This window comes from Lissotriton vulgaris, chromosome 10 (assembly GCF_964263255.1).
Source record: "Lissotriton vulgaris chromosome 10, aLisVul1.2, whole genome shotgun sequence".
Taxonomy (NCBI): domain Eukaryota; kingdom Metazoa; phylum Chordata; class Amphibia; order Caudata; family Salamandridae; genus Lissotriton; species Lissotriton vulgaris.
The window spans coordinates 418,398,116-418,416,062 of record NC_141698.1 but is presented as its reverse complement, the minus strand read 5'-3'; the positions used below and the strand labels follow the sequence as shown (position 1 = coordinate 418,416,062).

General features: G+C 45.3%; 1 protein-coding gene across 1 annotated transcript in view; it reads right to left on the bottom strand.

Annotated features, from left to right (window-relative positions):
• JMJD8 (jumonji domain containing 8) overlaps positions 1-17,947 on the bottom strand; it is a 273,483-nt gene that overhangs the window by 209,713 nt on the left and 45,823 nt on the right. Inside the window, exon 3 of the mRNA XM_086941263.1 lies at positions 8,476-8,568. Coding sequence (XP_086797389.1) covers positions 8,476-8,568 — 93 coding nt within the window. The remainder of the gene's footprint in view (positions 1-8,475; positions 8,569-17,947) is intronic.

The window sequence follows — 17,947 nt, the reverse complement described above, 5'->3', positions numbered from 1 at the left end:
CAGATTAATTGTGCCACCCGGTCCCCTTTATGAACGAGAAATGTCTCGGTCCCTAAATTAAAAAGGAGTACCATCACATTGCCTCTGTAGTCCTCATCAATGACACCAGCACCTATGTCTATGAAGTATTTAGTGGCTAGACCTGAACGAGGAGCAATCCTGCCGTAGCACCCCGGTGGAACTGCGATTTGAATGTCTGTTTTGATTAATGCCTTTTCTCTTGCCGGTATTTCGTACTCATATGCACTATACAAGTCATATCCTGCTGCCTTGGCCGAACCCCGGGTGGGAGATGTTGCATGTTTTGACAGCTTTACAAATTTAAGGGTAGCGACCTCCGGATGGACATATACTTCCTTGACTTTCATGTCCGATCGATTTTTATCAGACATTCTTTTGTTAGGATCAGATTCTAAAGTTTTTTTAAACATTTTCAAGAAGCCTGGATTATCGGTCCCAATGATTAGATCTTCAGGTAACTAGGACATCACGCCCACCTTTACCGTGTGTGGAGTCCCTGATGCAGGTTCTAGCGAAATGTTGGCTATAGGGTATGGTTTGACATCTCCGTGAACACACTTAATATTAACGGAACCCCAGGGAATGTATTGATGTGAGGCCACATGTTGTGATTGTATGACCGACTGACGACAGCCGGAGTCTAATAAGGCTTTTAGAGAATACCCATTAACTTTTACACTTACTCGAAAGGAACCACCCATTTCTGCTGAGTAGAGAACTGTTTTGGGGAGGTACCCAACCTCCATAGGCTCCACATCAACTCTCCTTTTGGGACATAAACGAGCTATGTGACCCCAATGTCCACAATCAAAACATTGTGGTCCTGACAGTCCACTGTTATCTGTTCTCCATGTATGCGGTTGTGCAGTTTCTTTTCCTCTAGAAAAATTTCTTTCAGGTCGTATAACCATTTTTTTCTCTTTCTCAAATTCAAACTGGGGATTTTTCGGTTGTGCACGTGCAAATGAGGAGGCCATCTCTACTGCTTGTGCGGTTGTTAAATTGTGATGTTGCCTAAGCCACTTTTGGGTGGCATAGGGGAGTGCCTCGAGAAACTGCTCTAAATAGATAGGGTCAAGTATTTCTTCTTTACTGCTAGTAGAGGGTGTAAGCCATTTGTCGGCGGCCATTTTTAGCCTTACGAACAAGGTTTTAGAGTTTTCTCCAATGGTGCCACTCTCCTTGCGAAACCGTAGCCAATATGCCTCAGGATCTAGCCCCAAATGGTCTAGTATAATTCTTTTTATTTCTGTATACGTTGTATCTCCGTTAGGGTTCGCCACTTGATACGCGGCCTGAGCCTCTCCTCCCAATAGGGGTGCTAAGAAGAAAGGCCACTTAGTTACGGGCCAGCCACAGGCTCTAGCGGCCCTCTCAAAGTTTAGCAAAAATGCGTCAGGATCTTCTCCGGTTCTATATTTTTGTAGGGATACGGCCGGTGCCCCATGTGACATGGTCCTTTCCGTGGCTCCTCCCCTATCGATAGGATCGACCCATGTTTGTTCTGGTTTTTCTTCAAACGCTTTCTTTATTACTTCTCTGTCTGCTTGGGCTGATACTAAATGTTGCTCTATAACCCATTCCAGTCTTTCCTGGCCTTTCACAAGTTGTTCAACAACGGTTTCCATCTTTTCTCCAGAGATGGTTACAGTGCCCGCATTCTCCATCACTGCAACGGGCGCAGGATGAATAAGTAACACGTGGGTTTTAGTTTTCTTATGCTTTATTTTTCCATACAACAAATCCGAACTCTTCTTCTTGATATGTACAGTCCGACGCGGTGAACGACTTCTCTCGGCTCTTCTTTGGCAGGGCTCTGTAGATTCCGTCCGACAGGGTCTCTCGGGGGTCCGTCGATGTAGTGTCTCGTCCGGTTCCGTTTTGCCGCTCGGTTCAAGCAAAGGGAGATAATAGGGTATAAGTCGGATGTCCTTTTGTTTTTCCATGTTAGGGGAAATGAGTGAGGAAGCAGTAACCCGTGCAACACATCTATATACAGTGCCGAAGTGAGGGGTTAGTGCTCAGGGTAGGGAAACAAACCGGGGATGAGGGAATACCCAGGTTATTCGGAATACGCAACCTTACGGCTAACCCAGCCCTTGATTTTGTCCCGTACCTGTGTGAGCCATACACCTCCCGCGGGTGTATGGCTGGGCGACTCGTGATATCGGTGGCCTCCTGGCTTCTCCTTCTCGACTTTCACTTCTCCGCTCCCCATCTCCTCTTCCTCGTACTCTCTTACTCTCTCCTCCGCCTCGCTTCCGCTCTTCTCCACGCTCCGCTCGACAACTCTCTCCCTCCGGGTGAATAAAACACACTCTTGATTCGTCGTTCTCCGTATATGACGTTTCTACGTCTGGTTGTGACTCCTCCCACTCGTTGTTCCATTCCGAATTAAAGGGCCATTGTACTGTTTCCTTCTCTGGGTCTTCAAAGTCAATATCGACGTTCTGTGGGAAGCATAAGGAAGGAGAAGAGCTAGTGGACATTCGGTGAAGTGAACCCTGGACACACCCCTGCACCTGTGCTGGTCCCACGCCGTTACAGTGACACATTTTAAAAGATGAATGGTGTCAGCGTGGCTCCCAGACTCTTAGTTTTCGTTAGCGCTATCAGCTAGTTTTTCTTCACTATCAAGTTTGAAAATAAGAGGTTTCTCTCTTTCTGCTCGATCTTTATTGGTCATTTTAGGTCACTGCTGATGCATATTTTTCGGGTCAGTGGATAAAAGGCTGAGCTGATTCTGAAAGCCCTGATATGGAGGGCACAAGACTTGTTATGGATCTTCTGAATCAACATTTCTTCTCCCAACACTGGATTCCCAGAGACCTCAGAATGTTCTTCTTCTGATAGTGATAAAGGGTACCCTGTCGTTGTTAGTGTGGAAACTAGCCAGAGAAACTGGTGTCTCAGAGGCCTTTTAGAACAGGCTGAATTATTTATCAAAAAAGCTACAAGATGCTATCATGCTTAAAAGCAAAAGTGCACCTTAGATTTATAGAGTCATAGCTAGAAAAGAAACCCCATAAGGCTTCAGGAGCTCTGATACATGCACTGAACTTCCAGGGACAATATATTTTAAGAAAAAAAAACATACATGTGTCAGCAGTGTACTCCTTTGTTAGGTCTCGCCTATTAATCCCGCAAGGGATAATAGACCAGAGTATAGTGGGCAAACCAGGCTCTGAAACCATCTCGGATTTCGGACAGTTCGTGTGGTGCACTCGTGTGGAAAACGCGTCCACATCCAAGCCATCAGCCTCCCTCCCACAGGCATCTGAAGCTTCCCCCAGCGTGCGCTCGGTCTCAGGCTGTTTCACTTTCACTGCCGCGAGGCCATGCTTCAAAGGGATCCACTCCCCCGCCCCCTGCTTCACACTTTAAAGGAATGCTCTCCCCCGCCCCCCACAGCAATGCCAAGAGCTTGTTTGTTTTACTTGTAGCGCCCTTTGTAATTTGTGCTCCATGCTCGGCGCACACTACTCTCACTCGCACCCGCTTCTCTCAGCTCCCCTATCTCATTCTCTGCTTCTGTTAGCTACGATTCTTTTCTCGGTAGCCTCTTCTTTCTTCTCTCTCTCGACCCTTTTCTTCGGCACTCATCCACCCCCCTACTCAAGCACCATGTCTGCCCACCAACGGCACCCAGCGCATGCCTCCCATCCCTCCTTGTTGGTGTTCATCGAAGGCGCTCACGGGCCTCTCTTGTCATTTAATCGATGAAAAACACCTATTGACATATCGAAGAACAACTTTGAATGTCAGGCTTCCTTCTTATGTCAAGGTTCTTACATCTAATTGTCTTCTTTTTCAAAGCCCACATACACGAGCAGCGACGCACAGTGGTCGATAAAAATGCACACAAAAAAAGTTTTAAAGCTAAGGTGTTTTTGCGAGTGAGAGTCTTGCTTCAATATTGCCAGGTGAGTTCCCTAAAGTATGGGCAAAACTGTGCGATTTACTAAAGAGTAGCAGGACTTCTCGATTGTTCGGTCACATATTCACTTCTTGTTATCTTCAGTCACACGCTGTTCTAAAGATGGGGGTTATTATACAGCTTGGTTCCACTCTGAGTGTTTCCATTTTGTACATTCTTTTGTACCTGCCGCGGCTGATATTAAGGGCATTAGCACAAGCACAAATCTCTGCCGCTTGCTCCCGCTCTTTCTCTCACACACACACACGCACGCACATTTTCGCACACACACTCGCACTCACACTCTCGCTCACACACACTCTCTCAGTCAAACACTATCTCTCGTCTAAATCTCACCAGAGCTGCTCATATTGTTTCACTTAATAGTATTAATTGCTATTCAAAAGCGAGCTTGGAGTTTTATCACTCAGCTGAATGGTGCAAAGTTTACCGACCTCACAAGGTATGAGAGGCAGGGAGGTGCACTCGGGTTCGAATCTTCGACCTTCAGACTGCATGTGTATGTCTGTCATTTATTTGGTGCGTTAGTGTAAAGATGTATTTGCACCTTGTTGGGTTTCTTTTACTGCCTCTCTCTCGCTGTTGCCCTTCTTTGCCGCTCTTTTCTCTCCACCGCTCCAGCTGTCCTCCTCTCTCTCCCTCTCTAGCTGTCTCTCTTGCATTGTGTTCTCACTGCCAAGACCCATCTCTCTCATTCTTTTTCGCCTCTCTCTTGATGTCTGATTTTGCCATCTCGCTCCCCCGGCCTCATTGAAAATCTGCGCAGTCCATTGTTATCTCTCTGTACTGTCCCTGCCTGGTTTGCTCTGTCCGCGTCTGTCTGCCACTCTCTGCTCAAGTCACTCGTTGCTATTCCTCTGCAGAAGCCCCGTATCTCGCCCTCTATCGGTCCCAGTTTCTCTTCCTCTCTTTATCTCGTTGTTGTCTCTCTAGCTCTCCGCTTCGCACCCAACCCGTTATCGCCCGACTTTGTCCTGCCAACTCTCTGGGGAGTGGGGATGCCCCCCCCGCCTCTCTATTCTATTGTCCCGTCATTCCTAAATCTCTTTCCTCCTCTAAGTCCTTCTCTGTGCCTCACCCCCTTGCTTTCTCAATGATTCTTTACTCTTCTTTCCCCCTTTCTTGCTCTCCCTCTCTCCTCCAAGCCCTTCCCCCGCAGACTCTCTGTTCGGGCAGTCTCTAGCTCTCTTTCATCTCTCCATCATCCTCTCTTTTCTGCTGTTTGTAGCTCAACCTCAGGCTACGACCTAGCTGCTATGTTATCAGATGTTTGTGTAGCACCCATTCCACCTACAGTTGTCAAGGCGCGGGGGCTCGCTTTTTGCACTCATGTATGGGAGTGACATAACAACGTTAAAAAAAAAATTATGTTAGGCTGGGAATACAATCTATAAGTAAAACATCGATGTCCATGGAGACGCTTTCCCTATTTTATTTTAGGTCTCTGCCACCACCCTCGAAGAGCATCTGCGCTCGCTGCTGACTAATGAGGCGACACACTACTTTAGTACACTGCGCCCACACACTACTTTAGGCCGCCAGGCGCGTGCCCATCAAACACCATCGGCCTCTGCATCAGACTTCAAAGGAATGTGCTCCCCCACCTCAGACTTCAAAAGAGTCCGCTCCCCCGCCCCCCACTCCGCCCGCATGCTTTCTACTTTTCTGTCTTCCCTGCTTGTATAACTACCGCCCTCCTCTCCAGTCCATGTATTACCTTTACTCTCTCTTTCTTTTACATTTTTACACAGCTTGGGCAAAATTTTAAATATGCTGGTGAAATTCGAGATATTTCCGACTTTTACGTTACGTGAAATTTCACTTTCTATGATTTCTTGTAACTTTTTTTGAGTAAGCGGTCAACTTGTATAAAAAAAAAAAGAAGTCTCACGAGATACCAGCAGGAGAATGATTCATACTGAAAGTATGTTGCTGGGGAACCTGTTTTCGCAACGATAAATGTTGCATTTTACTACCGCATCAGCAAAGGGAGCTGTCCCTTGCATGCACCAGGGCCAATGGCATCCTTCTACACCACTGCTTCGGAGAGAGTGATTTTACTCTCCGGGTCTATCCCGCGTCTTTCTTTTTGTGTCATTGTCTTCCTTGGCAGTCTGTCCTTTCCCTCCACTCTGGATTGCATGATCTCTTTTGAACCCTCTTGTTTTTTCACTTAACAGTATTTATTGCTATTCAAAAGCGAGCTTGGAGTTTTATCACTCAGCTGAATGGTGCAAAGTTTACCGACCTCACAAGGATGAGAGTCTGGGAGGCGCACTCAGGTTCGAACCTTCGACCTTCAGACTGCACGTTTATGTCTGCCATTTATTTGGTGCGTTAGTGTAAAGATGTATTTGCGCCTTGTCCGGTCTCTTTTACCGCCTCTCTCTCTCGCTGTTGTCCTTCTTTACCGCTCTTTTCTCTCCATCGCTCCAGCTGTCCTCCTCTCTCTCCCTCTCTAGCTGTCTCTCTTGCATTGTGTTCTCACTGCCAAGACCCATCTCTCTCATTCCTTTTCGCCTCTCTCTTGATGTCTGTGTTTGCCCTCTCACTCACCCGGCCTCATTGAAAATCCGCGCAGTCCATTGTTATCTCTCTGCACTGTCCCTCCCTGGCTTGCTCTGTCCGCGTCTGTCTGTCACTCTCTGCTCAAGTCACTCATTGCTATTGCTCTGCAGAAGCCCTGTATCTCGCCCTCTATCGGTGCAAGTTTCTCTTCCTCTCTTTATCCCGCTGTTGTCTCTCTAGCTCTGCGCTTCGTGCCCAACCCGTTATTGCCCGACTTTGTCCTGCCAACTCTCTGGGGAGTGGGGATGCCCCCCGCCTCTCTAGTCTATTGTCCCCTCATTCCTGAATCTCTGTCCTCCTCTAAGTCCTTCTAAGTGCCTCACCCCCCCCTGCTTTCTCAAATATTCTTTACTCTTCTTCCCCCTTTCTTGCTCTCCCTTTCTCCTCCAAGCCCTTCCCCGCAGACTCTCTGTTCGGGCAGTCTCTAGCATTCTTTCATCCCTCCATCATCCTCTCTTTTCTGCTGTTTGTAGCTCAACCTCAGGCTACCACCTGGCTGCTTTGTTATCAGATGTTTGTGTAGTGCCCATTCCACCCTACAGTTGTCAAGGCGCTGGGACTCGCTTTTTGCTCTCATGAATGGGAGTGACATAACGACGTTTAAAAAATATGATGTTAGGCTGGGAATACAATCTGTAAGTAAAACATCGATGTCCATGGAGACGCTTTCCCTATTGTATTTTAGGTCTCCGCCACCACTCTCGGAGAGCATCTGCGCTCGCTGCTGACAAATGAGGCGACACACAACTTTAGTACACTGCGCCCACACACTACTTTAGACCACACACACTGCGCCCACATACTACTTTAGGCCACACACACTGCGCCCACACGCTACTTTAGGCCACAGACACTGCGCCCACAAACTGCTCCCACACACTACTTTAGGCCACACACACTGCGCCCACACACTACTTTAGGCCACGCACACTGCGCCCACACACTACTTTAGGCCACTATGCGCTACCACAGCATCAATCTGTGCAACGATTCAACAACTGATTCAAATATGTTCTATCAATGTTTCAAGCTTTATTACAAATGTCACAAAAAGATGTTTATATTTCACTTCTGTTCTTGGATTTTCGTCACAATAAAATACGCTGAACATAATATTCACAAAAGTTATTTACAAAAGTTGAAGCTATTCCCATTATAAATTACAATAACTTTTATTTAATATTAATTATTTAAAAAAATTAAAAGCCATTGTTATTTGTAATATCAATACATCCAAGTCACGTAAATACAACACATATTGCATTACAAATGATATAGGTGTCACATTTGCGAAAGTTATAACTATTGGCATTGTAAATGACAAAGCTATTAATTTCGCTATTTTCAAAACCAACTCATAAATGAAAAATGTGTCATTTACAATACCAATAGCTCAAACTTTCCTAATGCGAGACCTATTGCATTGCAAATGCTTGTTTTTCTTCTGTGTTCCATCCAAGAAAATATACAAATTCTGTTTTTGCGTTTAGGAAGTGGTTGAATTCAGGCTCACGGCAACTGGTATCCAGTTTGGACGCTCGGTCTCCGATTTGATTTAAAAAATGAATTTGCAGCTTTGGGACTGTTTTTTGGTTTTTCAAATCAAAAAAGTTAAAGTGTGAGAAACAGGATGTGAGGTTTTATACAGCAGAGGACACTATCTTTGAAGTTGAAAGCAAGAACTCTAGGGGTTTTATGGGTGGCGCAGTAAAATGTATTATTTCAGTAATGTTTGGTAAATGTTTGGTAATATTTGAGTGTAGCACAGAAAGAGAGGGAAATACTCACCTCTGTTACTTTCACAGCATTTAGACTTACTTTTGCAGTCCATAAAACTGTTGTTTTACATTGTGGGCAAATGTATACTGGACAATCAGAAATTAAGAATGTCTTCAACCAGTCAGATTATACTGCCCCGCAAGCCCCACCCTGAGACATATGTTACTTACTGCTGAATAAACTCTGCATAGGTCAGGGAGGCATCTCTCCGTTCGATGCTGCAGTGCTCCTCCTCACCTGGAGCTATGTACTTGTTTGTCAACCTGAGAAGGAGTTGGGAGAGGACAGAATTAAAAATAAATTACTCTAACCACGTTTAAGACACTTCAAGAATATATGCATACGAAGAGATGCCTCAGTTGGTTAAACACCTGCTGCTGAGATGTGTCAGCAAAGGAAAATGTACTTACATGTAAAAAGTGTTCTTCAGAGACAGTTAATTTAGTTTTTCCATTTTTTCTCTGGGTTTTTGCTTGCTTCTGCTGGTTAGAATAAAAAACGTGATTCTGAACTAAACAGTCGAAGGTAACTGCTCCTTTGCATTTGCTTTGAGCAGTGTACAGCGGGCTGAGATTGAAGTGGATATGTATCCTAACAAAGGGCACCCGTCTCTATTTTCATCTGCAAGGTGGTAAAAAAGCAGGGCCAAAAGGCCTCACCATTACTTGATATGGGTGCTACGCATATGAAAACAGAGTATCACTGTTTCCCTTCTGTGTACTATAATCAGGAGAATATGGCTACTGTAGCTATGAATGCTGACTCTGTGGCGCAGTCGCTGGTGAACCTTCTAGGTTCGCCTGTGAAAATACTAATGAAGATCCAGTTGAAGAAAACCCCTGTTGGAAATGGCCCTTTCTGCAGTGTTATCCCAAACGTTTTGCCTTCCTCCTCTTTTTTTCTGTCCTTGTTTTGTTAGCCTTAGGACTCTGAGCACTTTGCCACTCCTAACTAGTTTTAAAGTGCATGTGCTTCTGACCTAAACATATTTGTAATTGGTGTATACCTGATTGACATCTTTACCCTGGGTCTGTAAGTTCAATGCTACTAGTGGGCTTGCAGCACAGATTGTGCCACCCCAAGAAGTAGCCTTTCAAACGAACCTGTCTCAGGCCTGCCATTTCAAGACCTGCGTGCGCAGTTCACTGCCACTTTGACTTGCCATTTAAAACCTACTTGCCTAGCCTTAACCCCCCCTTTTATTACAAATAAGTCACCCCTTAGGTTGATCCTATGTAGCGCCAAGGGCAGGGCGCTATGTAAGTAAAAGGTAGGACATGCACCTTCATATTTTGCATGTTCTTCTAGTTACAAACAGCCTATTTCATATTTCACAACTTTGAGGCCTATCCCTCTCATAAGGTAGCATTGGGAATTCTTTAATACATTTTAAGCTTTAATTCCTGATCAGACAGAAGTAGCTTTTTGACGTTTCATATGTTTGGAATGATATTAATAGAGTCTACTTACTGGTGAGGCTGGATTTAACTTTACTATTTTAAAAATGCCTCCTTGAGAAAGTGGACATTTCTATGAACTTACAGCTCTGTGTGTCTGACAGCCCGTCTCCAATACACGTCTGGGCTGGGCTGGGTGACATTTGTGCATTCCCTCTAGACAGCAAAGCACAGGACACTCAATTGCATCTGCATTCATCTGCATACTGATGGGTCATGTAAGGCAGGAGGGAGGAGGGGAGGTAACACTTTACTTGAATAGGTAGTATCCTGCCTCCACACAAAGGGCTGATTTACCCCCGATAACTAGGCTGGCAGACAGGACTGGACAGAAAGGGTACCTGTGCACTTCAGAGAGTTCTTTTGAAGTCACCCCCACTTCAAATGCACTTTTGGGTATTAGTACTGGGTCTCTGATATAATCAGACACCTTTTTAACCTGTAACCCGAAATTGCTGGCTATGCATCTGGACATTGCGAGATGGTACTGCTGTGCTGCCAGGGGGGCTGCTACTCTGCCCACTGCTCTTCTAGCCTGCTGCTTGTTGAGCCTCAGGAAGGACTGCCAGTTTACAACCTGCCTTGTTATGCTGGCCTGCTACATTTGAGTTATGTGTGGACTAGATTCGTTCTCCAGGGGCTTGTTGGCTTGCCCCCTGTGCCCTTCAAAGACTTTGCCTCGAAGTTCACGCCCTGAGATTTCGTACCCTGTGCATCTGGCAGTGGGCTATTGACAACAAACAAATCGCTTCTAATCCCCTTCTCCGAGTGGTAGCAGAGCGAGCGCTGTTTGTTCCCCTATTTCCAAAACACACTCTGGAAAGGAGTCTATCGAGCACCCCCTTATGCCCCGCCTGTACCTGGGATCATGACAGAGCGCTTCAGTTTGTGCACGCCAAAGTGCCCCGCCACTACATCAGAAGCTGTAGCACTCCAGGCGGTCGCTCCCGTGTGCTTTGTGGCCCGTTGCCTTGATGAGCGTACCGGACTAAGTAATGTCCCACCTCCATCAATAAGTGTGCCGCACTGCGACTCACCGATTAACCTCATCGCTGCAGCGCAAATTCCACCGCAGTGCTGAAGATTCAAATCGCGGGCGTGGTCATGGCGGCTCCCGGCCGTCATCAGCACACGCCCACCGTGACTCATGACGGCCGGGAGCCGTCATGAGCATGGAAAAGGTTAACAGCCTTTCTTTCGGCAAAGGTACTCTGATCCCACGTGAGCTGTGAGGTCTCCACAGCCGGCCTATGTGACATCACAGGTGACTCCAGGTTATTTTTCAGCATCCTGGTCTCCAGGGACTAAGTAGGAACATCCTTATTGAGGACTTAAGAGGGAGTACTACACCATGCTCCTACAGTAAAAAAGCGTTTGTGCCATTCCTTTCTCGTATTACTATAAAGATTCTAGGAAGAGCAGAGATAATTATGGCAACGTCTATTTTTAAACACCTGCATAACTTAAAAAAGTATACATGTGATTTTTATCGTTTGGCTCTTGCTTTTTTCAGAATATAATAATCTATATTTCAATACCTCTGCAGAGTCTTTTTGTGATGTATTCATTGTGTTACTGTGTGTGTGTGTTGCCCAAATACTTTACCCACTGCCTCTTTAGACAAGCCTGCCTGCACTGCCCCAGGCTACCAGAGGATCTCAGTTGTGTATCTAGTTTACCCTGACTACAGTGGTGGGTTCTGCTTCGCTTGTATGTACAGTTTAGCAAAACCAGAAACCACATTTCTAACAACCCACATAAAACATTGAGCCTATAAGAGTTGCATTCCAGCCACACTGGAAGAGGCCGTGGGAGATGACTAAACAGAGCCTCTGCCTTAAACATGTTTACCAGGTTCCCCTGTAAAATGACAAGAGGCGTTAAAAAAGAGGCTGAAGTATTTGGACATTTAGCCCGAGAGATACTTCCAGATTTGCATCAGAATAGCCTGGAATTGAAAAGGCAGTGAAAGGCAGTGGTGACCTTTAAAGGAAGAAGATCTTTGGCTTTAACAAGAGAATAAACAACATTAGAGGGATGACTTGGAGGCCAGTGTGGGCAGGCAGGAACTCAGGAAGAGAACTGTTGTACACTGTCTGAAGATGATAAGATACACAGAAAAATGCTTGCAGGTGTCTGATACAATGGAGAACAACTGGGCAGAGGGCTTAATGAGACACACAGAAGATGGGAGCAGACTTGGATTGACAGAAAGTGAAGTTACACAAAAAAATCTATGTTGGAATTAATTAGGAAACCCTCTCTCTCTTCAAGGGCCTCCAGCGAACAGCATCAGTTGCTAGAAAAAACAAAGATCTGACAAGTTAAAAGATAAATCTTAGGAGAAATGCAGCCAATTTGGAAAGTGAATCGCCAACTCAACAATGAAGAGGTCTCAGAGAGGGAAGTTCAGTACTCTGGATCTCTCGAAGTTTGGAAGGATCAAGACAAAAAGCTAGGTGAATATGAAAAGAACTTGGGTGCTGCCACATCTTAGAGATGGCCTAATTAGGATGGCGGACGGACCGCGTCCGTCCGCCACCCCAGAGGTGGAGGGACCGTCCGTAGGGGCAGCGGCGGTACATCCGTGCGAATTAGGATGAGACCGCCACCCAGGCGGTCACATCCTGTATATTTAACATTGCGGCGGGGGCTGCTTGAAGCAAGCAAGGTTAAATATGCATTTCTTCCATTTGCATGCACAAAACGGCAGGCACTGCGTAGTGCCTGCCGCTTTATACATGCAAATGCGGGGGGGGGGACCCACCACCCCCCGACACCCTGGGGGCCCGCAAGGGCCTCCCAGAAGCTATTTTCCACATGCTTTTCCACGGCGGTGAATCCGCCGCAGAAAAGCATGTTTTGAAACACATTGTAATTTGGCTGGCGGTGTCTTGCAGACCAAATTACGGCCAACACCCCGTGGGTCAGCAGCGGACGGACCTGCCGTCTGCAGCTGATCCCACCGCCATCCTAATCTGGCGGTGGGTGTTTTGAAGGGCCGCAGCGGTAATTCCACATCCTCCGGCCCGGCGGTGGCTTCACCGCAATCCTAATCGGCCCCTATATGTTAACCTGACTCTAGGGATCACCATGATGAGAGATCAAGGACGATATTGGTTTGTTGTTGGTTCTTCATGGGTAGTTGTCTGATTTTTTTTAGAGGGACTGAGTTATAATTTGAAGGAACCCATGTTCTGTATTACCAAGTTGTAATCTTGACTCAGTAAAATACCTCGGGATACACATCCACCAAGAGACCAACCACATTATCCGGTTAAATTATGGTCAGGCCGTTCACAAACTTGAGGAACAGATTGGTAAATGGCTGAGGTTACCGTTGTCATTAGTGGGACGGGTGGCAATTCTAAAAATGGTGGTCCTTCCCAAATTTTTATACCTTTTTAATAACATCCCTATTGCACTTACGGACGTCTTTTTTCGCACAATGTGTTTGCTCCTGGTACGATTGGTGAAGGGAGGGAGACAACCACGCATTCGCTGGTCAGTACTAATGCTACCGTATTACAGAGGGGGTATAACGTCCCAGACTTACAACTGTATTATTTGGTGGCACAATGCTGGTATGCCCACGCCTGGTATCACCCAGATGCACGTATGCCGTGTCTTCGTCCGGAAGCAGACCTTGTACTCCCGGACAAGTTATCTGCGGTACTCCCTGGAGGATTCCCTCGAGACAGATGTGACATACCGACAGTTTCTACTACTTCTTGGGCTTGGGGGAAATTGAAGACATACACCGGCGCTGCGGAGTTATACTCCTCCTCTCTGCCAAACACTAGATGGCTCGTGCTCACAGGGGAAGGCCTGGTGCAACGCACACTGACTACACTAGACATTAACATAATAGGTGATTTATTCCCCAAGGGGCATTCTTTTTCCCTAGATGAGGATACCAGGTTGGCAGGCTGTGATTTTATGATGCGCTTCATAATGGCCTATGTAAGGTCGGCTCTGCGGGCCATATTTCCCACCTTCCCCATAGAGCCGGACTCGTTCCCCCCCACTTACGAAGCTAGACTAATTTCCAAAATGTACAAAGCTTGCATTGCGATGAAGCCAATGTGTGACGCCAGACTTGGTCAAGCCTGGGAGGTAGACATTGGGGGGCCAATAACAGACGACCAATGGGTAAAGTGCTGCAAGGCCACTAGAGGAATCCCCCTCAATAGTAGACACAAACTGCTCCACTTTAAATTTTTGCGTCAAACCTACTTTACTCCTATTATGGCGCACAGGATAGACGCAACCAGGTCCCATTCTTGTTTGAAGTGCGCCGCAAGCTAATTTTATGCATTTAGCTTTGTCTTGCCCCTCGATTGCAGGCATACTGGTTAGACGTACACGTGACATTGGGGGAAATGATCAGTGTCCCTTTGAATCCTATTACAAAGATTGCGCTGTTGAGATACACGGTGCGGATCCACAAAAAAGTCAGGAAATTAGCCTCATTGGGACTGCTATTGTCCAAACGAGAGGTTGCCATACATTGGGGACGGAGGACTGCTTCCAAATTGCAGGAGTGGTTAAAGAGTCTTGTATATTGCAATATTAATGCCGAATGCTATGCCAGCCTGATGCCATTGTCATCCCGCCTCAGAGATATATGGAGTTGGTTCAGGGATTATGTGGCCACTCATAAAAATGCTTCAGACTCACAGATGGAAAAAGGCATTGTATCGGAGGGAGTGGGATAAACGGATGGATGTTATATAATGCTGCCGGAATAGTCCAGTGTTTGGCATGGATTGTACTCATGGGAATTGGGGATGATGGGTGGGTAGAGGTGGAGCAATGGTCAATGCACTGCAGGGGAATGGAATTGGGCTAAACGTCATTGGAGACTATGATATTAATATTGCCTTGATATCGGCTGCCATTGAACTATTAGGTGTGAGACTTGGAATTGATATAATATCTGATTGTGTTGATATGTACACGAAGTTCAAATGATCGAAAAAAAAAGTTATAAAAAAAGAAACATAATCTTACTCTTCCCCTCCAATATCCCACAATACACCACTTGTTTTATTTCTGTTTCTGTAAAAACATATTATTAAGTTACTAGTCTACTTTACAAAACAACTTACACATCAATACGAATATGAACAAAAACACACGAGCACTACCCTGAAGAATCAATCAAATCAAAATTGCTAGCTGCTGAGTTTAATGATTTTTTAAAATGGAGAATCACATAGTGATGAAACCAGGCTGGAGAAACTCCATTTTGACGAGTTGCTAAAATTAGTAATATCTATTTCCACGAAGACTTGAAGATTTTGGAGGAAATTAAATTAACCATGGTTCCGATATACACAAAAAATGTACATTTCTAAAATGGTAACGTAAGGAATGATTGATATTATTATTTAAAGCATAGGAAGGGGAAAGAGGTGACTAAAGGCGTTGTGGTTTTCCTTTTCTAGGTCTATTGTGAGCCTGAAAAAAAATAGAAAGGAAAAGAAGACGATGGCCACAAAAGCCATGCAAAATGAAGACAAGATAGATTCACCAAAAAAGAGGCATACAGAAAAGGTGGCAGGAATTTCACAGGAAGGTTCGAACTAAAAGCAGAGAAAGAGAGGGGGTTCGGCCTCACAGTTATCGTGTTGGTGGTGCGGGATGGGAGGAGAGAATATAAAAGAAAAAAAGAAGAAAAGAAAGGAGTATGGGAGGGTAAAGGGGGAATCCCCTTATTAAAGGAGAAAAAAAGCTGTGGGGGTGTCAAGTAGGAATAAAGTAAGAAACACAGGGAAGAGGGAGAAGTTGAATGCAGCAGGTACAGGAAAGGATGATACCACTTCCCCATTAAAAAGAGAAAGACAAAGTTAGACTGGGCACAAAAAGGGGAAATAAGTAAATGAGATAACTCAAATTCAGAATTTTCACCAAGGGAGATATTCATCAGGTTGGTATTGTCAACCCGGTGAATGCCTCTTATGGTAACAAATTAATGGTAGTGCAAATGATTTGTCAGACCTATTTCTGCAAGTTTGTTTTTGTAATGTATACACACACCCATACCAATAGTAAAGGTAGATACAAATCACAGTTGAAGTCAAATAATTAGTATCCCTTACTTAAATTACAAACTTGAAATACATCATCATACCAGCGATAGACATTGACAGTATTAAAACAAGAACATAAAACAGCTTTTTTTTTTATGTCCTCATTTGCCACCTAGGATTCAGAGTGAAATCAGAAAGTGTGCAAGCGACATAATGCCTCAGTTTTTCACAACTGGCAGGGAGAGAACAGAAGTGTCGATTCTCATCCTTCAGCATTAACACTTCAACACATATGATCACCCAATAAAACCTTAAAGAGGGTGAAGGTCGCAGCCACATAAGGACCGGCTAGGCACCGGACACGGCATTACCCAAAGTGGGTTATGATGACATAATCATTGGACCCGGGGGAAAAAAAAAACCCGGTCTCTCAGTGATCCCACTTCAACAACTGCCAGAAAAATCTTTTGTTTGGATTTCCAGACCTAACCAAGTCCAATCTGGAGACCTGCAAAACCGAGGCGTACCAGTCATCAATTGAGGGAGGTAGAGGGTCTTTCCAATTTTTGCATATCTCCCTTCTAGCCAGAAGGATGGAGTAAAATACTAGCTTCTTAGCCGGACTTTGAGCCCCTTCTAAGATTCCAAAAATCACCAGAGGGAGGCCCAGCACAAAGTTGGAGTCTAAAGATGACGAGAGAGTCTTGCTGATGGCCCCCAAAACGAGGACAATTGGGGGCATTCAAAAAACATGTGGATGTTAGAGGCGGCCACCAGGCCACATTTAGGGCAGGCCACCATGCTCCCCTGAGCAAATTTGGAGAGTCTAAGGGGGGGGAGTAGTAGGCTCTATGTATTGTAAAAAGATGGTTCCTAAGTAACCATGCCGGTTTAACACTATCCCACAACATCCTACATGATGCACTCCAAAGATCTTGCAAGTTACAGTTACTCATAGATGGAGACCAAAGCTCATCTGGAAGCAGGAATGTGCCATCTGTTTCGTCCAAGATCAAATTATACCATGATGAAATTTCTTTCTTGGCTGGAGGTTTATCTACCAAGAGAGTGTATGGGTAATTTAAAGGTACTATCCTGGAACGTTAACGGTCTTCGCACTAAACTCAGGGCTAGAAAGTTGATGCAGTATTTACGGGATACGGACGCACAGGTCATCATCCTTCAGGAGACTCATTTGATCCAGTCCGAAATTGACGTTCTGGTAAAGGGAAATAAGTGGATTGACTTCGTAGTATCTACCTCTCAAACTATGAATATTAGGGGGATGTCCCTCATTTTTAAGAGACAGCTCAAAGCTAGGCTGATTTCCTATAAAGCTGACCCAGTTGGCAGATGGGTTATTGCCTCCCTCATTATATCGGGTGCCCAAACTACAATTGTTGGTTATTATGGCCCCAACCAGGATGATCCCTCGGCCCTGGAGACAATATTTTCCCACCTTCTCTCCTTCCCAGATCCGGTTATCTTTGCTGGGGATTTCAACATTGTGTTGGATCCAATTTTATACAAATCACATAACAATCGCTCCTTGATCCCTTCAAAATCCAGATCATTCTTGCTCAATGCGATGAAACAGTATGGGTGTGTGGACATCTGGAGGGTAAGCTCGGGTAAGCAGCAGGGGGTCTCTTTTAGGAACTATAAATGTCACCACCAGTCCAGAATCAACTTTGTATTAATTAGCCAGAGACTAGTAGAGTCTGTAAAGACTATCAAATATCTCACCCTGCACCTCTCTGACCACTCAGCTGTAGTCATGGAGCTTGTGACACCTTTCAAAGTACCAGGTAGGAGCTGGTCATTTGATCGCTCCCTAATTTCTCATCCTGTGGATGCCTTGTTCCTCAAAACCGAAGTTCAGCATTTTTTTAGGGTAAACGTGGGAACGGCAGGCAATGGAATGGTATGGGACTCTCTAAAAGCATTTTTGAGAGGTATCATTACTGGTAAGGTGTCTTATAGAAGGAGGGAGTACAGGGAGGTAGTGGCCTCAGTTGAGACAGATAGCCAAGACCCAGCTTGATATTGATGCCAACTTAGCTTCTTCGGAAGCTATCCTGTCGTCTCTGCATAGTAAATTACTCTCTCTAAAGAGCCAATTAGGTTCAATATTAAACCAGCGAATACAA